The following is a 20,695-nucleotide window of genomic DNA, read 5'->3' as shown; positions in this document are numbered from 1 at the left end:
AGCCTGACATCTTGTGCCCGTTTTCGGTTCGAGGCACACATCAGGCTGCGTCTGCGCCTCCCTTGGCGTGACCTGGATGCGTCATTGCGCTTCATGTTGGCAATCCCTCAATTGGAGCTGATTCCATTAACTCATCAAATAGCCAGTATTTTGGTCGCCGAGTCAACTCGTCAAGCTATAAAAGGGCCGCTTTGTCTCCTAAGAGCTTGCGTAGGAGACCTATTCAGGCATATTCTTCTCTTGAGCATCATTTCTGACAGTCATGTCTGATTCAACGACATACGATATCATCATCGTTGGTGGGGGCACCGCCGGGCTTGTTTTGGCCGCTCGTCTTTCCGAAGATGCGTCGCTTCGGATCTTGGTGATTGAAGCGGGCGAGGACTTGACCTCGGATCCGCGAATTTCCATACCCCCTATGTGGCCTACCTTGCTCAATAGCGCTGCCAACTGGGGATTTCGGACTGTACCTCAGGTTAGTTGGCTGATTATTTTTCAGAATCTTCCCTTTTACATTAAATTTCTTTGAATTACAAATCCCTGGCTATTTTCGTCATCGAAACTGACAGAGCCCTACCAAGACTGGTCTATGCGGCCGCGAACTTGCATTCACCCAAGGTCGTCTCCTAGGCGGATCGAGTGCCATCAATGGCTTGTCGTTTACTCCAACGTCGAAATTCAATGTTGACGCGTGGGCCAAACTGGGCAATCCAGGCTGGCAGTGGGACGACTTCGCGCAATCCTTCGCCAAATGCTATACGTTGCCGGCGCACGCCGGGGACGTTAGTGGCCCCATCAAGCTGAGCTTGCCGAATGACCCCGGAAACCCTTGGGCCGGGATTTGGAATCAGACGCTATCCAATCTTGGGCACGCTGGCAAAGGCGATGCCTTTACAGGCCAAGTTTCCGGGGCTTTTACCAATACCGATGCCATCGATCCTGACACAAGACAAAGAAGCTATGCTGTCAACAGCTATCTCGAGCCCGCTCGCAAAAGGAGCAATTTGAACTTAATCAGCCAGGCTTCAGTGGAAAAGATCACATTCGACACATCTCAACAAGGGCAGGTTGTAGCAACCGGCGTGCAATACAACAAGGATGGAGAGATCCACCATGTAAAAGCCAATAACGAGGTCATCCTCGCAGCGGGGGCTGTCAACTCTCCCAAGATTCTTGAGCTCTCTGGCGTGGGAGATCCACAGAGATTGAGAAGCCTCGGCATAAAATCCATTGTGGACAACACTCATGTCGGAGAGAATCTGCAGAACCACATCATGTGCGGTATGAGCTTTGAAGTTCTGGAAGGCCTCGCGACTATGGACCCACTCGCCCGCCAGGACGAAGCTTCTGTTGCAGCCGCTATGGACGCATATGGGAAGCAGTTGGGTCCATTTGCGAGCAGTGGCACGAACGCGGTGGCGCAGTTGCCCTTCCCGGGAATAGAGACTGCCGAAGGAAAGTCTGATATTGAACAACTCATGTCAAAGCACAAGCAAGAGCCTAGCAACTTGACATCGGCCACGCCCGCTTTCGCCGAGGCACACGAAGACTTTGTGCGCAGCATACTTGTTTCTCAAGATCAAGCATCAGCCTGCTACCTCTCCTTTCCGGGATTTGCCTGGTTTAAGCCCGATGGCACCATGGCTTCCCCGCCATCTGGGCCAGAAAACTACTTCTCTGTGGCCTTACTTCTATCTCATCCACTGTCGCGAGGCTCAGTGCATATCAAATCCTCATCGGCAAGCACTGATTCTACTCAGATCGCCATTGATCCGTCTCACTTGACACATCCCCTTGATATCGAGATCATGTCGCGGCATCTTCAGTTCCTTGAGACAATTGTTGCTTCGGAGCCTTTAGTTGATTACTTGAAACCAGGTGGTAAACGCAACCCAGGTGCAACTGATCCATTAACAGACCTTGAATCAGCAAGAGAATACATCAAGCGCACTGCTGTTGGTGGAAATCATCCAGTTGGGACATGTTCTATGATGCCTCGCGAGCTCGGGGGCGTTGTCGACTCGAATCTCCGAGTCTATGGGTGCTCTAACTTGCGTGTTTGTGACGCGAGTATCATCCCGATCCTGCCTCGCGCCAATTTACAGGCTACAGTTTACGGCGTTGCTGAGCATGCCGCAGGTATAATACGGGGTACTAAGCTGGATGCAGCGTGAGAATTCATCTCTCACGCTTCCTGGAAGGTTTCGACGTTCAACGGGTCTGGAGCCCGGCAATAGGGAGTCTCATCTCGGTACAGTACTGGTCATGGAAAGTCGATGGCGGTGTCGATCAAGCTTTTGGAAGTTGAAAATCACAGATATATATTATGAGAGGTTGTTTGCAACACCCTGGGTGGACTTTGATATGTCCATGCCAGTTGTATCTGTGAATTCGGGAGTTCATAAACCTCATGACACCCTATCAATATCCAAACTTCCATGAAACTCACATGAGCTCAACTTGTGGACCTCAATCATCTAGGTATTTTTAAATCGAATCTCTCGGTTCACAATACCACACATGGAAAGAGGGCGCATTCTTTTCCCAGCTACTCATTTGTCAAAGGAAATTCTTCGTGACTCCCGGTTGAATGATTTCAAGTCTCTCCAACAACTCAGACCAGACTCGATCCTGCGTCCTTTTTCCCTCATCACTGAGCACGAAGCTGCTTGGCTGCGAAATCTGGGCATCCGACATGTACTGGCCATGCGTGTCAGCCCCCTGCGAAGCAGCGTGAACAATCGTTCTACTCCCAGCTTCTGTGGTCCGAGCAAGAAGCCATTTAAAAAGCGCGAATCGCACAGCTGCCCAGGATGCCGTATTGCGGGAGAGTTCCGAGTGACAGAGGCCAGGGTTCACGCAGTTGACTGTCACCGGGAACGTAGCGGCAGGGCTCTGTTCAGCGATGCTGCGCACGCCGAAAACCTCGAGAAGTTTTGAGATGGGGTAATATTCATCGATAGCCTTCGCTGCCCGGGCATGTCCATTCAGTGTGTTGTAGATCTGGCCGTCTTCTGCTGACCTCTGGGGCAGATCAGTCCATGCGTGCACCTCTGATGCCGTGATGGTCAACGTGGGTCGGGTGCTGAATGCTTGTGCTGTAGCCTTGAGCTTCGGCATGACGAGCGCAGCGAGAAGAAATGTCGAAATAACGTTGATGGTGATCGTCTTCTCGTTGCCCTCAGCAGGTTCGTATTCGGACGTGGCGATTCCCGCATTGGCGCAAAACATGTCTACTCGGTCGAGTTCAGCCTCGACGCGGGCAGCAAAGGCTTTCACACTTGCATAGCTGCACATGTCGAGATTCCAGACCTGAATGGCTTTCGTGTCGCATTGTGCGGAGCTCTCAATGTCCTCTTTGGCGGCAATTCCTTTTTCCTGGCTGCGAACTGCGAGGATGAGTCTGCTGGCGCCGAGACGAGCAAAGTGCCGTGCAGCTTCTTTCCCTAAGCCCACGTTGCTGCCAGTGACGACGATCGTCTTCCCCTCATAGGATTCTGTGGGATAGGGAAGCGTGGTAAGCAACTGGCTTTGCAGGAACCCCATTGTTTGTGATACTGTGCTTGCTTCAATGTGAAATGGAAACTACGAGCTGTTGTCTGAGGCAGAAGTTGTGCAGGTCGTACTAATTCGTTCTGTTCAAGGAAAGGAAATCACGGTATCAAAATGACTTGATAATGATGTGGTGCATGTGGAAACCCGCACAAAGTGTTGTCGTCATCAGGACAAGCCAATCCGGCGATAAGCAATAACTATCCGAGCACCGATGCAGAATGCAGAGGTGCAGCTGCGCGCACCTTGAGATCTCCGTCCTTTGATACTGGACCTTCGATAGTTTCTCCAAGCCTGATAACCCCGGCTATCGCCGAAGGTCAGGCAAGTTTCCAGGATAATTGGGCCAGATTCAACGAAACGGTTGCACGCGGAGCCTTAGTAACCAACAAAAAAAAGCAAGATGCAATCACAAAAGTCGTCTACTTCCTCGATCGCAAATTGAAAGCAGTTAAAAGCTTCAACAGGGGGCATCATCTGAGCACACGTCAGAATACGTCAAAATACATCACCTGCCGTTCAGTTATTTAAATTTCTGTATACTGGCCCTTCTGCGCTTGGCAGCTTCGGCGAGGATGACAGTGCATTGTTTTGACGATCGAGATGAATATGAATGAAATCAGAAGGCCCCCGAGTATCTCACAACGCTTGAGACTTTTCGAGGAATATGACCATGAATTTCCAGGTTGGTGATATCACTTCCGATCGCGTTCTGGTTCTTGTGGCAGAAGCATCTAACCTACGGGCGAGGTGGCATCAACATGCGTCCCGTTCAGTGCAATCGTACACAAAATCCCGTGGCAACTTCGGCATGTTCGAGGCTTTGGGGACCGAGGAAACTATTTTGTAGGACCAGATTACCATGGCTGTCGACGAAGCTGAGGACAGCTGTAGGTATGCACTGGACGAGGAGAAGACCAGTGATGATTTTATGAAATATCCTAGTTAATGAAAGACTCTCTGGCTCAAGAAAACGGATGGATATTTGATTCGCGGGTACAAGCTGAGGTTACGAGAGGTGTGGAAGATTCGAGCAAGTAGACTCGCCATCTCCAGAGTGATCGTAAGCGAGGCATGCTCGTACAGCCGGCCAGTCAATCAGGAAATGAGCGCGATGAGACTAAGACCATACGGCGCCTTGATTGCGCAGGGCGAGCCAACTAACTCATCGCCAGCCAGTCTGTCGGAAGAAATATTCCTACATGTCTAAGCTTTCAATTACTCCATGGAATTCCACGGGCGCATTGCACGCAGAGTCAAGCCATGAAACGGCAGTGGCACATTGTGCAATTCATGCATTGGTCAAAAGTCCAAAGATGTGCTCGCTGGGGGTATAGACCAGGAGGCTGGTGTCTTGCTCCACCCTCATTTGATGACGCCGGGGATAGACAAATGAGCACTACTGTTAGTGGTCCAGTGCTTTGTTTTTTCTTCTGCCTGCCTGCCTACTCACCTGTGCATTCCCAAGAAACGCCCTGACGGCTACTCACGGATGCCAATATCTTTGGCGTCCTGTCTCAATGCTTGCCTGGCCTCAGCTGCTCCACGGACAAGAGGCTCGTCGATGCCTAGCTTGACAGCCACGGCTTCGATCATTTCTCCGACAAGCATCGTGATGCCGTCCTCAGTAGAGAAAATACCTCTTGGTCATCCTTGGTCGGTTCAGCTGCGCCCGGAACAACCTGCGTCTGTTGCACACCGCAAATGCCGAGTATTGATGGGCATCGAGAGCTGGAAGCTAAGCAAAGCTTCAGCAACATGTTAATAGCCAACAGCATCACAGTATTGTCTTTACAGCGCCTTGATCATCAGGCGCACGGTCTCATTACGGGTTAGGGTGCTCAACATGTGGCAATGATCATCAGGAATATTGCTGGCAAGCACATCCTGTGCATACCTCCCTTGCAGCAATGCCAGCACAGAAATTCTTTACCCCTTGTACTGCCTACATCATCTAATGCTGCATGACGGTTGGCTATCCCGTTGACGGCCAGTGTGCACTATTGCGCCCAGGGCACTCTGTTACACTCCATGCTTGTCAAACGTCCGTTACCACAGTAGTGCGTTGAGAACGCTGCACTAAGAAAACGGTCCCTAGCGCCTGGGGCATGGCACGAATGCGACAAACACATACCAGATCAAGAGTATGAGGACTCCTTCCTGTCAGGGACAGGCAAGCGTTTCCGAGAGGGCCTCATAAGCGCCGGAGAGTCATGGGCGCAGCCTCAGCTTGCCAGAACGAGTCGTGGCTGGCTACAATAAGACAGGAATGACAGGTCCACGATCCAATCGCGCGTGGCCGTCTGTCTAGGGACCATGCGCCGTTTGACAGGCTAGCTGCTCACTTTGCTTCTTCGAGCGGGAGCGGGAAGGGCCGTGGCCAATGCCGACATCTTGATCTGCGGCAATGTCTCGGTTCAGATCCGGTCCATAGGCTATCTTTCAGGTGTGGCTGATGTTGCAACTGGGAAATGTCATCTTAACATCGTCTCTGAACTAGCAAAAGCAAGATTTCGGAGTGGTTTAACCTCTTGCGAGTTTAAACGAACATGCAAAGGCTTCAACATGGCCGAATTGGGAAAGTGATGCAGGACGATGGCACTGCGTCGGTGAGACCAACTAGCGACAGCAGCGGCAAGCAACCTCACGATCATCACGAGGATGATGAAGGACATACGACAGCTCGCGCCCTCCGAGCTTGGGTATAAAGCACGACGACGTAGCTGGTCCTTCCATGACATCTTTTCACCACACTCATCCTCTCCAACATCAGCTTCTCCTCTACTCATCCTCTCCTCATCACCTCTTCGTTATCAGCTCATTCACCGCTAAGCCGTTGGATCAACCGTCAAGATGCGCTTCTCCCTCCTCAAGTCTGTCGTCGCCGCCCTGGCTGTTTGCAGCCAGACTGCCCTTGGCCAGATTACGCCTGCCCAGGTCGTTGACAATATCGAGGCCCTCACGACAAAGTCGCAGGCCCTACAGGCTCCTGCGCAGAGTATCAGCATCATCAATGGCCCTCTGATCGTCGTGGGCCTCGGTCCTTTCCCCGTAAGGAAACGCGTTCTTGCTTCATCCGCCTCGTGCCGTACTGACATGATCTTGCAGACTTTGATCACTGGGTTCACCGACATTGTAAGCACCGCCACGGTCGCCATTTCGCAAATGCAGGGCATGGCCGGTGTCCCCGCTGGCCCCCCGTCGGATGCCATTTTCGACGCCTTCCGCGAGTTCGTCAGGGTCCACCAGGTTCTCTTGAACATCCTCATCGGCAAGGCCGGTCTCTTCAACACCGTACCCATCATTGGACAGCCCGTTGCCGCAGTGCTGCGTTCCATTGAGAAAGTTGTTGACGTACGTGGTGCTTCCCCGAAGAGTTGATGCGCACTTGGACTGACACATCACAGACTGCCGCTTTCATGCTCATCGATGCTGTTGAGAGCCGTGCCGAGGACCTGCAGAGCCAGGCCGAGAGCCTCAAGGGTACCATCACTGTCGCTATCGGCAGCTACGATGGTCTCAGCGTGTAAAGGGGAAAAGCCCCGCCGCGATGGGGTCGAGTAAGCGCTCCGGGCGACTCGGTGGTCGGTGCACAAGCGAAACGCTCTAGCCAAAGCATCACGACAAGGAAAACAATGTGCCATACGAGATGGATGACATGCCCCCGTTTCAGCGATGCACTCCAGCCTGGACAGACGTAGCTGTCAGTGTAGATGATTTCTCGCCTGCGACAGTTATCAATACAAAGCTTCGTCTTGCCTCCAGAGAAGAACTCAACACGAGCTATTTGCATGTCTGTTTTTGAATTAGTTTGTGTTGTGTGTTGTCAAGGTGATTAAGCCGGTGATGTCTAGGTAGTGAATGCTCGTTGATGGAAGGACAAGAGGAATGGATGTTGATCTCCATTGCAACGATCCGCTCACGTAATCAATCCGTGGTTTCTCAGTCGGGTTAGAGCGGGGTAGCTGTGTGCTGCGACTCTCGCGTTCACAGGCAACGGTAATGGGTCCTGGCGGATGCCACCCACTCAGCGTACCTACCTACCTAAGGTACCTGAGGTAGGTACCTACCTTAGGTACAACGGCTGCGGCACCTCCCGCATTGCCTTGTCGGTCTCTTTCCTCCTTCCCATCTCCCTCCCACCAACATCACATCACCTCCAGCATCTGCCTACGATGTCGAAATCTATTACTTCGGTCAGCTCGAAGGCGCAGTTCGACAAGCTGGTCAAGGAGACCCCCTATGTCGTCGTAGACTGTAAGTGCCACTGCATTCAACCGATCGATGCAACCCCGCGATTACCAAGCCACTTGTTTGACCTGTACACGATGCTGATCTACGACGCCCAAAGTCTACGCCGACTGGTGCGGCCCCTGCAAGCAGATCGCGCCCCTGTTCCAGCAGCTCTCCGAGACGGCCGCCGAGATTGAAAGCGTCAAGTTCCTCAAGGTAGACACCGAGGCCAACAGCGATGTCGCCGCCGCCCACCAGGTGACCGCCCTGCCGACCTTCATGGTCTTCAAGAACGGCAAGGTCCTCGAGAAGATCCAGGGCGCCGACCCCCGCAAGCTCCAATCCGTTGTCCAGAGACTGGCCGCTGAGGTCCTCGCCGGCGGCGGCGCATCGGGCGGTGCCAGCGGCAGCGGCAGCGGCAGCGGCAGCGGCGGTGTGTGGAAGGGCGCCGAGCTACCTCGCGGTTACCAGGACATCACCGACCAGATCGAGTCCAAGGGCTGCGAGCTCCTCAATGCCGACGACGATGCAGGCTCCGTGCGTGTTCTCTTCGACGGCAGCAAGCCCAGCGCGCTGGACAAGAAGGAGGGCGTCAAGGACTGGGTCGAGAGTGGCGAGGACGACCAGCTGCTCTTGTTCATGCCTTTCCAGGCCATGCTGAAGCTGCACACCTTGCACGTGAGTGTTCCCCAGCCAGATTCACGCAATGGGCAAACAAAAGATTTCTGACACATCAACAGATCACCTCGCTCCCTCCCTCCGATGACGATGACGAGGATGCCCCGATGCGCCCGCGCACCATCCACCTCTACACGAACAAGCCACATAACCTCGATTTTGCCGAAGCCGACGACACGCCACCGACGCAAGTGATAGAGCTGTCCGAGAAGGACTGGAACGCGTCGGGCACGGCCAACGTCAGCCTGCGTTACGTCAAGTTCCAGAACATTACGAGCCTCGTACTGTATGTGGTCAACGGCGACGGTGACGGCGACAAGGTGCGGCTGGATCGCGTGCGCCTCGTCGGCGACAGCGGCGAGAAGCGTGAGATGGGCAAGCTCGAGAAGATTGGCGACGAGCCTGGCGAATAGTCGCAAATCGCCTTACGGTTGGGCTTCGTGATACCGGGCGCGTGGGCGCAGGAGAAACATCCGGACGGATGACGGACGGGCGGGTTTTGCTTTTAGACATAAGGACGGGAGCCAGCATAGGTAGCGACCCCACGGCGTAGAGAAATCATCATGAGTGTCGCATTGAGGTGCATTGCAAACGTCGATCCTGGAAGCGTTCGGGATTTTCCTTTCACGCTCGAGTCTGACAGTCGCAAGACGCATAGCCCAGCAGGCCGTCTTGATTAGCAGGTGCGAGTTCAACGTTCTCGTCCACCAACATCAGGATTTATCAACAGCCTGTACATGATCACGATTCATCGAAAGTAAAGTATGTCCGACCTCCTCGCCGCGATCCCGCCCCCACCAAAAGGAGGAGCGTCTGAGACCAGGACCGCGTGAAAAGAGGAAAAGCCAGCCTGCAATTTTGATCGTTCTGGGGCATAACTGACGCTCCGATATATCCACTGTTTAGGATTCGAGCAATGGGGAAACAATTTCAGGTTATGCCAGCCGCACGAAAAGAAGAAAAAGAAGAAAAAGGGTAAAAGCAGGCGCGGTCGCGCAGAGTTTTGTAGTCGCGATGCGACGGGGCGCCTGCCCGCCCCACTTGTTGGGTCTTGCTTGGAGCGATTCGGTCGGGATATTGTGACGCCGATTCGGGGACGGGTTTTCATTGATCCGTTTCAAGGCTCGTCGACTCTTCCTGTCAGGAGTTCTTGACTTTACTACCGAGAGACCGCCTCCGTCTTTTTGCGACCAACGGTCTGTTTGTACACGCTATGGCTGCGAAGATTTCGCCTGGAGAGGCTTCTTTGACGCTTCGCATCAAGTGAGATCATCTGACAATGCTCACTATTGGAATTAGACTCTGTGATCACTAGAAGACCTCAGTTACGGCAGATACCCATGAGTACGCCTTTTTGGCATGTCACTTATCGATATCTGACCAAGCCCAGGCCTCTACTTTGAAGGAACGAAACCGCCAAACACACCATTGTTTCGTCAAATTGCTCCAATGTCGGACACCTTTCACTCCTGACGCGCATCGAGGTGATACAGGGGCTCGAGCTTGGCATCCCTGCGGAAGAAAATGTAACGTCTTACCCACCAAGGCAGCCAGGTCCGCACTTGGTACCCCGCATGGCGTCGAGTGGGAACACTGAAAATGTAGTCAAGCTCCTCAAGCGTTCTCTGTCTGTTGGGGGCAGATGTTAGGAACCGCCATGGATTCGAGCATCTCTTCTGTCGGGACTTACTTGGTCTCGGGGATAATCAGGAAGATGACGAGGAACGCCAGAATGTTCAGGCCTGCATAGAAGCAGAAAGCTCCCGTCGGACCGAAATTCTTGAGCAGAGACGGGAAGCTAAGCGTCAGAGCGCTGCTGAACGCGTTGTTGACCATGATGGTCACGGCGCCGCCAATCTCGCGATGCGACAGGGGAAAAGATTCGGAGAAGTAGATCGAAGGGAGTGGCCCAATTCCTGAGAAATCGTCAGCATGCTTCCATGTCCATCTTGGGCTCAGAGCTCAGCTCGAACTTGACTCACCCGGGCCGTACATGGCGGAGAAGAGGAACACGAAAAATGCGATGAGGGGCACTCGAGCAGACACGCTCTCGTCAATGAGGAAGCACATTCCGGCGGCAACAAGACACCAGGCCATGTTGGGAAACGTTATCATCAGCAGGTTCCGGCGGCCAAAGGTGTCCATCATGTACACGGCCGGGAACGCAAAGACGAACGTAATGAGCCCAAAACCCATCGAGACAAGCAGGCACTGCTTTGGGGAGTAGCCAGCCTCGGCAAATATTGTGGCAGAGTAGAAAGCCATGATGTTGATGCCTGGTTCAAACTGGTCAGCTGCTGTCTGCGATCCACTGGACTCAATGAGAGGGTATAGTCATACCGGAAAATTGCTGGCCGATAACGATCCAAGCGCTCGCAACAGTCGCTCGGCGCAGGCGGGGAACTGTGAGCAGCTCCATAACTCTTGTGCGCAGCGTCTTACCGCCGAAGGCGTTCCTCTCCTCGCGCACTTGACAATGCGCATAGTACAAGTCACGAGCAGCCATCATCTCAGTGTTGCGAATGCGACAGAACGATTTGAAGGCATCCTGCATTCGATCCTTCTTCATGAGCCAGCGGGGGGACTCTGGACGGAACGGTGTCAGCTTGGCGACTCTTCCTCTTGTCCATTGAAGCACTCACCCGGACACCACCAAACAAAGATGACGACAGGAATGGCAGGGGCAAACGCAGCAGCGAGCTGAAACCGCCAGGCGAGATCACCAATACGGAACCAGATCAAGTTAGAACAGAAGCCAACGAAAATGCCAAATGCAACGCAGAGTTGAAAACTCGTGACGATGCCGCCTCGAATAATGGCCGGCGCAACCTCAGCCGAGTAGATCGGGATCGTCGAAATCTTGATGCCCATGCCGATTCCCATGAAGAGTCGACAGATCAGCAAACCCCACCAGTTCTGTGCGAACCCTTGAGCCAGGACCGGGAAAATGGCAAACAGGCCGGTGGCAAAGATGGTTCCGCGACGTCCGAGCAGGTTGTTGACGGGATCGGCAGCCCAGGCGGAGAACAGACCAGCGAGAGCAGGAGCCGCATTAATGGCACCTACAAGCATCTCCCTGTGCTCGATTCCAAACTCAACGGGGAAAGACAGGTTTGCGCCATTCGCACCCGTGTTGTCCCAGCCTTGGACGGCTGAGCCGAGAGAGCAGATCGCGATGGCGTAGTAGAGTTGACGGGGCAAATGCCACTTGTGGGTAATCTCACGACGGAGAAAGTGACGGTCGTCGTCGGTCATCTCCTCAAACTGCTCCCATGTTTCTGGGTTCTGGGCTGCGAGGGCACCACGATAGAAAACGTCCTCTTTGCCGTTGAATCCAAAGGTTTGACAAAAGTCGTCAGTCTGAACTTTCAGGTCTTGCTTCGCGATGCCGATCAAAGGGTTACGAATTCTTGACACATCTTAGCAAGCAACGTCAAGCACAGGCCATTACTCCGCTCACCTGGCATTTATGTTGCGAGCATAGTCCTGCTCCGTAAACTCCACGTGGGAGGCATCGAGCTTGGGCTTGATGTCGCCCTCGTCATCAGACATGCGAGCCATGGCGGAGGAGTCGAACGACGGTCGAAGGCGATATGACTTAGCAGTGATCCGTGTCTGTAGTTATCAGATATGGACTTTCAATATCGAACTCCGGACCTAAGAGGTTCTGCGGCTCTTATATTTATGGACCTTGTTGCAGCTCTTCCCCATGGGGTAGCTTCGATACCGAGGGGCTGTCACCGTCTCCACGACGTTGCAGCTCGCGAAAGCTTCGGAGCGAGGCGGCTGTCCGCCGAGGAGGAGTCCTGTGCAGGAACACTCGCATGGCGCCTCCAACGGCAGTGCCCTGCGTGTGCCATGTCGCCGAATCCGCTCACGACCTGTGCAGGGCCCTGGGTGACCTAGTCAAGAAATGGTCAAGTGCCGGAGTGTGGGTGAAAGCTTGAGTAAGAAGAAAGAGGGGGGGTTCTTAGCTCCCCGACTCTCCGCGCAATGTTCCAGCAGTAGCCTGCATTGGAGTTGAGTGTCTGACTCGAACGTAGCTCCAGTGCCCCAAGTCCCGGCCCCCTACTCCTGGCAAGAATTCAGGAGCTCAGCAGATGTTGCCGCGCCGATCTTTGTCGGTTTGACTGTGCCCTGTGTGTGCCATTTTGCGAGCTCTGGAGAATACCCGCTATCTGCTGGCCGTATCCAGGTGCCTGCACAGGTCCATCAACATCATATGGTTTTGATGGATTCAACACACGCAGGGCACGTCGGCAAGATTGTAGAGGTTGCCGAAGCGAAGGAGTCGGAGATTGAGCAGGGGATATCATAGGAACTTGGCTAGGCTTTAAAAGCGTACTGTACTTTCTTCTTGACTGTTGGGATTGATTGTGCCCAAGCTACCTCCTCTGAGCGACGAGATACAACACCTGACGATAACGCTTTCATCAAGATTACATCAACATATCCATCTCGACTTTCGCCAAACATGGGCAGTGCCGGCACACCAACATGGCTCGACAAGCTCGAGGAGCAGTGTACGTGGCGCATACTCGGCCGGCCTTGAACATCGCTGATGCAAACAGTAAATGTGGACGTGGACTGGATGGACCCCGAACACATCAAAGGCATGCCGATCGTGCCTCACGACCAGACTAGCAATCAACTTTGGGTTGACATTCAACTCGGCGATGATTCGAACCGGGACCTTTTGCTCGAGACGGCCAAGGAACTCAAGAACGAAGGCTGGCTTGCCATCTACACTCGCATGGTTAGCGGCCCATGCCTATGCAATATGACTCAAGGGCTTCTTGTTGACCGTGCTATGTGCAGGCTGTTCTGATGTGCAAGAAGAACATCGACTCTATCAGGGGCCGCGTTCTACTCCAGACACTTCCGTCGAATGCTTTCCGCTTCCAGGAAACCCTCGACCATGCGCGCCTTTATGACAAAGAGTTCGCCCGTGCAGGGATCGGCCGCGACAGATATTGCATCAAGATTCCCTCGACGGGCCCTGCTTTGAACGCAGCCAAGGTCCTTTCATCGGAGGGTATCCCTACACTCGGCACGGCCCTGTTCAGTCTTCCGCAAGCTATTGCGTGCAGTCAGGCTGGCATGCTTTACATCAGCCCCTACTATAATGGCAAGTTCAAGGATCTGGGACACCAAGACACCTGATCTGGGTCATTCGGCTAACCATGTTTCTTGCAGAGGTTCTTGCTCACGATGAGCCAGAATTGTGGCCCAACGTGAAGGATCCAGCAGTAGAGCACCCGATGTCCGCCCGCATTGTACAGATCATCGAGACATATAAGCGTCTATACAAAGAGACGGGCAAGGAACAACCACTTGTCAAGAATGCTAGGCAAGAGAATCATTGACTGCGGTGTCCAATTTTGCACGCTAACTCCCACCTAGTTTCATCACTGTTCAGGAGGCCATGGCTGCCGGTGAAATGGGCTGCCACTCGGCGACTATATCGCACACGGTCCTGAACGAGCTTGCGAAGCTCCCTTACGTCGCCTCTGAGCAGCCGGGCCCCGATGTCCCCAAGCCGGCGCACGTCTACAAAGACGCCCCGCCCGTATCGGACCGCCTCCGCAAGCTTCTCAGCATCGACCCTCTAGCTGGTCCTGACTGGAATGGGAAGTTGGCGAGCACAGATGTGGATTATCTCGCTGACGGTGGCGCGCCCCTGCAGAACGCTATCGAGGCGGACGCCGTGACGAAGAAGAGACTAGCCGATGCGATGGCCCTGTTCACAGGCGGGCAGGAGAGGAGCCGTGCTAAGATTGAGGAGGTGCTTCCGTTGGTCTGAATGCTTGCGCTGTCTCCGAAGCTATTTATGATGAGGAATTCTAGCTACACTCTTTTGCATTCGGCGCCGTGGAAGAATCGATACAAGTGACTGTGTGTGCTAAAGGGGCAGGAAAGTAGGCGACTCATGATGGATAGTCTCGATCAGATAAAGCGCTGAGAGACTAGATAGTTTGGCCCGTATATGCGCACCTTGTACAAAGTGTTCCTGAAAGTGTCCATTGGTCATGATGTTCGTGAGCTCTTTGGTCAGTGTTCGAGAGATCCAAGTCTCCCGCGTATGGCATCGATAAGGACATGGCGACCGAATCAACGGGTATCGCGGGTTGTGAGCCGATATCATTGTGGAATGTGAGCCCTTGATTAAGTGAGGTTTCCTCTGTTAAGTCAAAGTCCAGGAAAGGGACGTCTTGGATGGCTAGAGCAGAGGAAGAAATTTCGGCGCAGGTTTGCGAGGGATCCTGTGTCGCGAATGATGGTAAATCTTGGAAGGGCAATGTGATCGTGTGGGAAATCGGCTCCTGGTGCGTCACATCCCAGAAACGGTCGAGGGGAGTGGTTTCCGCTGCGGGCGCCGGAATTCCCAGGGATATTAAAGTAGGCATAGGACCTGAAACGGCCGTTGGTGACACGGAGCTGCTGCTTTCGGCATTCGCGGTTCTCTCTATGTCATCGCGTCTCCCAGACTCTTTTTCTTGCTCCACAAGGCGGTCTAGGTGTAGATTGACGGCCTTCGGAGCCTGTGGCGCCAAACCGTCAATAAGCCTCCGGTGGTTGACCTGAGCAAGAAGCTCATCACGCTCCTGGACCAGAGCACGGATGTCTTGGAACGCATCAGAGCAGAGACTTTTCATGAGCTTGTGACGAGCAATGCTCTCTTCGACCACGACGTGCTTGGAAAGGCGTTGAGGGTCAGTGCCGCCAAGGGCTGGAAGATGAGTTGCAAGTTCCTGGCTCATCGTCAGCCACGCCCTAGATACCTTACGAGCACAGTAGATCAAAGATGATTGCAAGGACTCAGTAAGACCCACAGTCAGACGGCCCTTGAACGCTTCGCGCCGGTTTTTTTCAAATATGCGATGAGTCGCGCGGTCATCGGCTGTGAAGTTACGCACACGCTTCTTGCCGGCCATCTTGGCAGGCTCCCCGTCGCTTGTACCGAGTGTAGGCGTTCTCCGCTCCGGCTCTGAGGTGACCTCCCGTACGGCGGCCGGCATGGGGGAGCATTCTTCGACGGATGCTCGTGGTTGGAGCGACTAGGGGCACCTTGGTCTCGTGCCTCAAATCATGAGCTTTGGTCGTGATTGAATTCGTCGTGGTAGACTACTCAAGACGAACGATGAGGGGGTACGATGAACACAGAGACCGCATGAGAGGAATCATTCTAGCGGACAGGCCAGGGCACGTGGACGCCAGCAGCTGTAGGGTAGCCGTGGCGCTACCTTGAACTGGAGCCTGTACAGGGCGTAGGGGGTCGCGAGTCAGTCCCAATGATTCCCGTTCTACTATTTCCCCAGCTTCCCCGCGCGCGGGGATGTGTTTCACGGAATTAAGATTTAGTATGGAGCTTAGCCGCCAGCTATGGTGTGGATTGTGGCTCGGTGAAGAATGCGCTGGTGTTGACTTCTAGCACGGACACGAGTGCATGTAGCTCTTCTGGATTGTAAAGTCGAGAGATGTGGCAGTTGAGAACGCAAGGGGCTTTAAGGGGTCGCTCACCGAGAGATCGCCACCACACCGATACACATTTGTCGAGCTGACTCTGTCTCTCCTGTCATAGGAAGACTGGCCATCCAATGGGAGTGTGGTTCGGAACTCGAACTTTCCCCGTTATTTTTCAAAACATTGTTTGAATTGGAATATATTCCCAAAAGATGATAAACGAATTCATCATTTTCCGAATCACTGTATTGTTCACCATTGCTACTCGATATGAAATTGGTGATAATAAGGCTTAGCTTTTGGAGTCACAAGGCCCTATGTGAACATTGGATTTCGACCTGCCAACTTTACCTAACTTGACTTCTTCAGATGGTTGCCATTAAGCCTCTCTATTCTTCCTTTTGAACGGTTCCGCCAGTCCATGAGCTGCAAGATATCACAGACAAACAATAACGTCATCCACTTATGTCAGCGGCGCAGCAGCACACCCTCTCACTTACCAAGTCTAGACTTGTCTCGCCTCGTTTGCTTTAAATGAACGGTCTCTAGTCTTCAGGATCCCATCCTCCAGTCGCCTTCCCCTAATCATATCACATGCCGCACGCCAGGTGCCGTATTCTTAGCTGCTGACATGGCACTTTACTTCTGCTGACCGCTATAGCTCACCTGCTGCTTGGCTACCCATGACCCCCTCTCCCTGGCGCTCCACCCGCAATGCATCGCCCATTCCGTTGGGTCGTGGCACTCATAGAGAACAATAGTCCTGCGCGTGGTGCATTAGCTAGACACTCATGACATCTCCATTCATGCATGTGCTCCAAGGCCGCCCTGCCGCCATTTGAACCTCGCCATCTGGGTGCCGATGAGTCCTTTGCCAGCCAGATGAACCGCGAGACCCAAACTGTAACTTGATGTCAGGCAGCCTAGATTGCATACTCGATGCTCTTTCAGTCGAAAAACTATCGAGTTTCTGATGCCTGGATGGGTTCTTGATGCACAAGTTCTATTGCAGTCTTACATACAAACTCGATGGCCGTTCTAGCTATCCCCTCCATTGGCTGGCAGCCTCAACCTACGTCGCATTCTGACCGCTGGCCCCTCAACAAGACGTTTCCCATATTGAAGTTGCCGCCGGAGCTTCGCCACATCATCTGGGAGTTCGCCCTTCCGGCACAGCGCATCTACGAGGTCCTCGATGGCCCCGAAGCCAAACAAACGACGCCGGCTGTCGATGGTCTCATATTTGCCAATGTCCGTTACGAACCCCCGCCGATACTGGCGGCGGTCTGCCTCGAAACCAGGGCCTTTACCTTGCGCCGTTTCAGGGCCCTTACCCTGTCCGGGATTACCAAATATGTCGATCTCAGTTGTGACATTATCCTCCTCGAGCCATATCTGTTGGTCAAAAGGCTCCTCCGCACGCTCCAATTCCTCATCCAGGTCCCCCTGGTGCGGAACAACCTCACGTGCCTCGCCCTTGGAACATCCTACGGCATGAACACGAGGTTGACTCATCCAGTTCTCGGTAAAAAGGTGTTGGAGACCAACATCGGCGTCCTGCTGTCGCGCCTCTCCAAGTTGCCAAAACTCAAAAAGCTTCTATTCATCGTCCATCAGGAGTTTCAGTTCGAATGGGACTTGTCTACTGCAGAGGCACAACTGCCACCACTATTTTTGCTCAGGAGTATTCCTCCGGGATCGCATGATGCACGTCAAGGCTTCCGATTCAAGCCTGCTTATGACCTGCACAGCAACAACCATTTCTTGCGGATGCCATATGAGAACGCCCTGTTCCCCTATTCACCTGGCTCACAGGATGACTCAAACCGACCTGTGCCTGAGTTCACGATCCTGCGGAACGAAGACTGGCCTTCGGATGACGAATGGCGAAGGTTTAGCCACAGGTTTCAGAGGGCAGCAAAAGCATCTCTCGAGACAAAACAGCCTGGCAAAGCCACAATCAAACGCGAGGCGCTGCCGGCTGTTGAAGGTGCCTGTCTGCTGTGGCGCTACAAATCTCAATATTCCCGAGCACATGACGATTCGATTTTATAGCATCGTTGACGTGTAACATAAAGCATGGTATCTTGAAAGAATCTCTCCGTCACGTCTTCTGCAAGCAGAGTCTCAGTCTTGCCGTACACTCCTGACCTCATGTTGGATATCACCGCTCTTCGGTTGGGTTTCGACGGCAGTATACTGAATTCTGCTTTGGCCTGGCTGGAACACAGCATCCGGTGCAACTCGTCGGCGTCTAATAAGAAATCTGCAATACAGGTGAGCCATGGTGTGAAAAATGACAGGGTAAGGACTGAATGCACTAACATGATGCTGGCAATAACGGCCAGCAGAACTGGGACGCCGAGACCAATGCTCACGCCGAGGATAACCTTCTTGTCAACTCCCCCAGCCTTACCGTTCAGAATACTGTCTCCCTCGGATCCCTCCGAGTCATTGTCACCGTCGTCCGAAGTAGGTGACTCTGTGGGCGGCGGTGGAGGTGGGACGTACGACACGGGCGACCCAGACGTCGATTCAAGTCCCAGCGCACCCGACCCAAATTCTACAACGCGGTTGATCGTCATCGCCGTCACCTCTGGCCACTCGGCCTCAACGCCTGACGCGACTGCCGTCACGAATGTCTGTACCTCGGTCACTTCGCGCAGACTCTGCAACGACGCCGGGCAGTTCATGAGTCCAATAGAAATGCACTCCAGTGCTGTAAAGACAGTCTCCTTCGTCAAAGTCGTCGTCGTGAGGTCTTCTTCGTCTTCCTCATCATCCTGCCGCTCGCCAAGCTTTGATGTGCTAGACACAGTCGCCTTCGGGCTCACGACGCATTCATCGGCCAGCGTTGTGTACCAGATGGGGATTTCCGTGCTCGGAGCCGGCCCCCAGGTCTGGTCCATGATGGCGATAGTCGCGCCAGCAGCGGCACCCAAGGCGAAGACAAACTCCTGCCTCACGCGAAGCCGACAGTCTTCATCCTCTTCGTCGTCATCATCTTGACCATCATCATCGCGTCGACGAACATCAGAGTCTGCACTACTAGTGATGATGCTCGTCGTAAGGTCGGCGAGATTCGCCCAGACGGCAACCTCAATGCCGCCACCTGCGCTCGGGAGCTCAAAGTCTCCGGCAGACAGATCTGGGAGGAAGGGAGTGTGGAGCTCGAGGCCTGTGTGGATAGCGACGCGAAGGAGAGCTCTGAAGGTCACGCCATCGCTTTCAACCGTGACCGGGAGGAACTCAAACTGGTCGCCGTTACTGGGACTTGATATTAGTACATGTTCGAGGGGCTCATGCTGGTAACCGACGCAAGGGGAGGTGCACTCACAAAACTATATCGGAGACCTCATCTGAGAATAGGGCAATATCAATAGCGATGCCGTCGTCCAATTTTAGATGGAAGCCACTCGCAACGGAGATTTCTGACTCGACGCTGAGGAGGAGATCGACAACGAAGGTCACGCCGACGAGCACATCGCCGACTTTGAACCCGAGAGGCGTCACCGACGTGTACAGATTCAGAGAATACGTCGCGCCCGCCGTCATCTTAAACTGGGTGTCCATGTACAACTCGAGGCCATCGAAGCCGAAGTGCAGTTGGCACTCAGGAATCCCCTGGATGTCAAGGTTCAGATCCACGTCGAGCGGAGGCAGGTCAAAAGCGCTACTGCTGACGCCTTGTTCTTGCACCTTGTCAAAAACGTCGCGAATGTACGTGTCGACATAGTCAGTCATGTTGTCGATGACGACCTCGAACTTGTCTCCAAGACTTTGAACCGCTGCGCCAGCGTCAAAGTCTCCGTCGATGATCAGATCGACGTTGGCAGTGCCCTTGATGTAGCATGTGCGACAGAGCACCTCAACCGAAGCGTGCAATGAAGCGTCTGCCGTAGCTTCATTACCTTTGGGAAGGTCAACTCCAACCTCGTTGCTGATCTCAGCGCCGCTGGATGTGTCAGTTTGGCTGTGGATGGAAGCAAAAGGGGGAGCATAGGGAGATGACATACTATCTGAATAGTACGGCATTGCTGAAGCTCTTGTCGAGTGACGTTGAGTTGCCCAGTTCATCTTGACGCTCCTCCAGAGACGCCTTTGCAAGGCTTCGGCGGATAGCATGTACGGTCTGGTCTGGAGTCATCCCAGGGGCGCTGCGAACTGAGACATCGAGGGCCGGCTGCCTTGTGACGCTGGCGGCAACCAAGGCGCCAGCACACAGGGTGAAGGCAATTTGGGGCAACATTTGAGTGATATCAATAACCTGACTTGACAAACCTCTTTGGAATCCGAGGGGCCCCCATTCAGTCGGGTCTTTCACGGCTTATCATTTCCCAGCGACTCGCGTTCAGACATGCACGCATACGCTGTCGACGTTGCATCTCCGCAATGGGCAGCCTGAGGGGCTTGACTGTTCCCCTGCAGGATCATGTCCGTGTCAAAGAGCTCAGCCCAACGATGGGAAGAGCTGAGGTCTGGGGATGTCGGGGGCAACATGGGTTTGGATGGCGTGGTGACCGGGATGCACATCCACAGCCTGGTCCAAGAGAGGCCTCGATCGTCTCATGCAGAGGGCCGGCAATCCCGCTGTCAACGCTACTGTAGCAAAGGGTTCATCACGGAGATTTGTGCTCGCTTGGCGTAAGAAAAACTAGGGACTTTGGCCATTTCGCTAACCCTGCAAGAATACGTCCATGCTACGACGCTGAAAGGAGAAAGGATGACAAACAACCGATATTCATCATAGATGATGTCTGTTCGAAAT

General features: G+C 53.6%; 9 protein-coding genes across 9 annotated transcripts; 5 read left to right on the top strand and 4 right to left on the bottom strand.

Annotated features, from left to right (window-relative positions):
* Positions 1-262: 262 nt before the first annotated feature.
* Positions 263-2,174, top strand: D7B24_006852 (uncharacterized protein; the record flags this gene model as incomplete). Its single annotated transcript, XM_028640973.1, has 2 exons — positions 263-475; positions 570-2,174. The coding sequence occupies 2 exons, from the start codon at positions 263-265 to the stop codon at positions 2,172-2,174; spliced, it is 1,818 nt and encodes a 605-aa protein (XP_028494995.1).
* Positions 2,175-2,559: 385 nt separating this feature from the next.
* D7B24_006851 (uncharacterized protein) lies at positions 2,560-3,546 on the bottom strand (the record flags this gene model as incomplete). The annotated part of the gene is made up of 1 exon (XM_028640972.1): positions 2,560-3,546. The coding sequence occupies one exon, from the start codon at positions 3,544-3,546 to the stop codon at positions 2,560-2,562; it is 987 nt and encodes a 328-aa protein (XP_028494994.1).
* A 2,859-nt stretch (positions 3,547-6,405) lies between these two features.
* On the top strand, positions 6,406-7,082 carry D7B24_006850 (uncharacterized protein; the record flags this gene model as incomplete). The annotated part of the gene is made up of 2 exons (XM_028640971.1): positions 6,406-6,906; positions 6,960-7,082. 2 exons carry the CDS (start codon positions 6,406-6,408, stop codon positions 7,080-7,082), a joined length of 624 nt encoding a protein of 207 aa, XP_028494993.1.
* A 645-nt stretch (positions 7,083-7,727) lies between these two features.
* On the top strand, positions 7,728-8,876 carry D7B24_006849 (uncharacterized protein; the record flags this gene model as incomplete). The annotated part of the gene is made up of 3 exons (XM_028640970.1): positions 7,728-7,809; positions 7,904-8,463; positions 8,526-8,876. 3 exons carry the CDS (start codon positions 7,728-7,730, stop codon positions 8,874-8,876), a joined length of 993 nt encoding a protein of 330 aa, XP_028494992.1.
* A 1,050-nt stretch (positions 8,877-9,926) lies between these two features.
* Positions 9,927-12,024, bottom strand: D7B24_006848 (uncharacterized protein; the record flags this gene model as incomplete). The annotated part of the gene is made up of 6 exons (XM_028640969.1): positions 9,927-10,092; positions 10,154-10,379; positions 10,446-10,739; positions 10,804-11,049; positions 11,106-11,872; positions 11,924-12,024. 6 exons carry the CDS (start codon positions 12,022-12,024, stop codon positions 9,927-9,929), a joined length of 1,800 nt encoding a protein of 599 aa, XP_028494991.1.
* A 913-nt stretch (positions 12,025-12,937) lies between these two features.
* On the top strand, positions 12,938-14,266 carry D7B24_006847 (uncharacterized protein; the record flags this gene model as incomplete). Its single annotated transcript, XM_028640968.1, has 4 exons — positions 12,938-12,986; positions 13,035-13,219; positions 13,282-13,595; positions 13,867-14,266. The coding sequence occupies 4 exons, from the start codon at positions 12,938-12,940 to the stop codon at positions 14,264-14,266; spliced, it is 948 nt and encodes a 315-aa protein (XP_028494990.1).
* A 143-nt stretch (positions 14,267-14,409) lies between these two features.
* Positions 14,410-16,186, bottom strand: D7B24_006846 (uncharacterized protein; the record flags this gene model as incomplete). Its single annotated transcript, XM_028640967.1, has 3 exons — positions 14,410-14,473; positions 14,563-15,521; positions 16,184-16,186. 3 exons carry the CDS (start codon positions 16,184-16,186, stop codon positions 14,410-14,412), a joined length of 1,026 nt encoding a protein of 341 aa, XP_028494989.1.
* A 770-nt stretch (positions 16,187-16,956) lies between these two features.
* D7B24_006845 (uncharacterized protein) lies at positions 16,957-17,982 on the top strand (the record flags this gene model as incomplete). The annotated part of the gene is made up of 1 exon (XM_028640966.1): positions 16,957-17,982. The coding sequence occupies one exon, from the start codon at positions 16,957-16,959 to the stop codon at positions 17,980-17,982; it is 1,026 nt and encodes a 341-aa protein (XP_028494988.1).
* A 199-nt stretch (positions 17,983-18,181) lies between these two features.
* Positions 18,182-20,176, bottom strand: D7B24_006844 (uncharacterized protein; the record flags this gene model as incomplete). The annotated part of the gene is made up of 4 exons (XM_028640965.1): positions 18,182-18,193; positions 18,249-19,194; positions 19,265-19,882; positions 19,944-20,176. 4 exons carry the CDS (start codon positions 20,174-20,176, stop codon positions 18,182-18,184), a joined length of 1,809 nt encoding a protein of 602 aa, XP_028494987.1.
* Positions 20,177-20,695: the final 519 nt, after the last annotated feature.

The sequence above is a fragment of the Verticillium nonalfalfae genome, assembly GCF_003724135.2.
Source record: "Verticillium nonalfalfae strain VnAa140/NRRL 66861 chromosome Unknown scaffold_50, whole genome shotgun sequence".
Lineage (NCBI taxonomy): Eukaryota > Fungi > Ascomycota > Sordariomycetes > Glomerellales > Plectosphaerellaceae > Verticillium > Verticillium nonalfalfae.
Note: the sequence above shows the minus strand (reverse complement) of the source record. Positions and strands in the feature narration are given on the sequence as shown.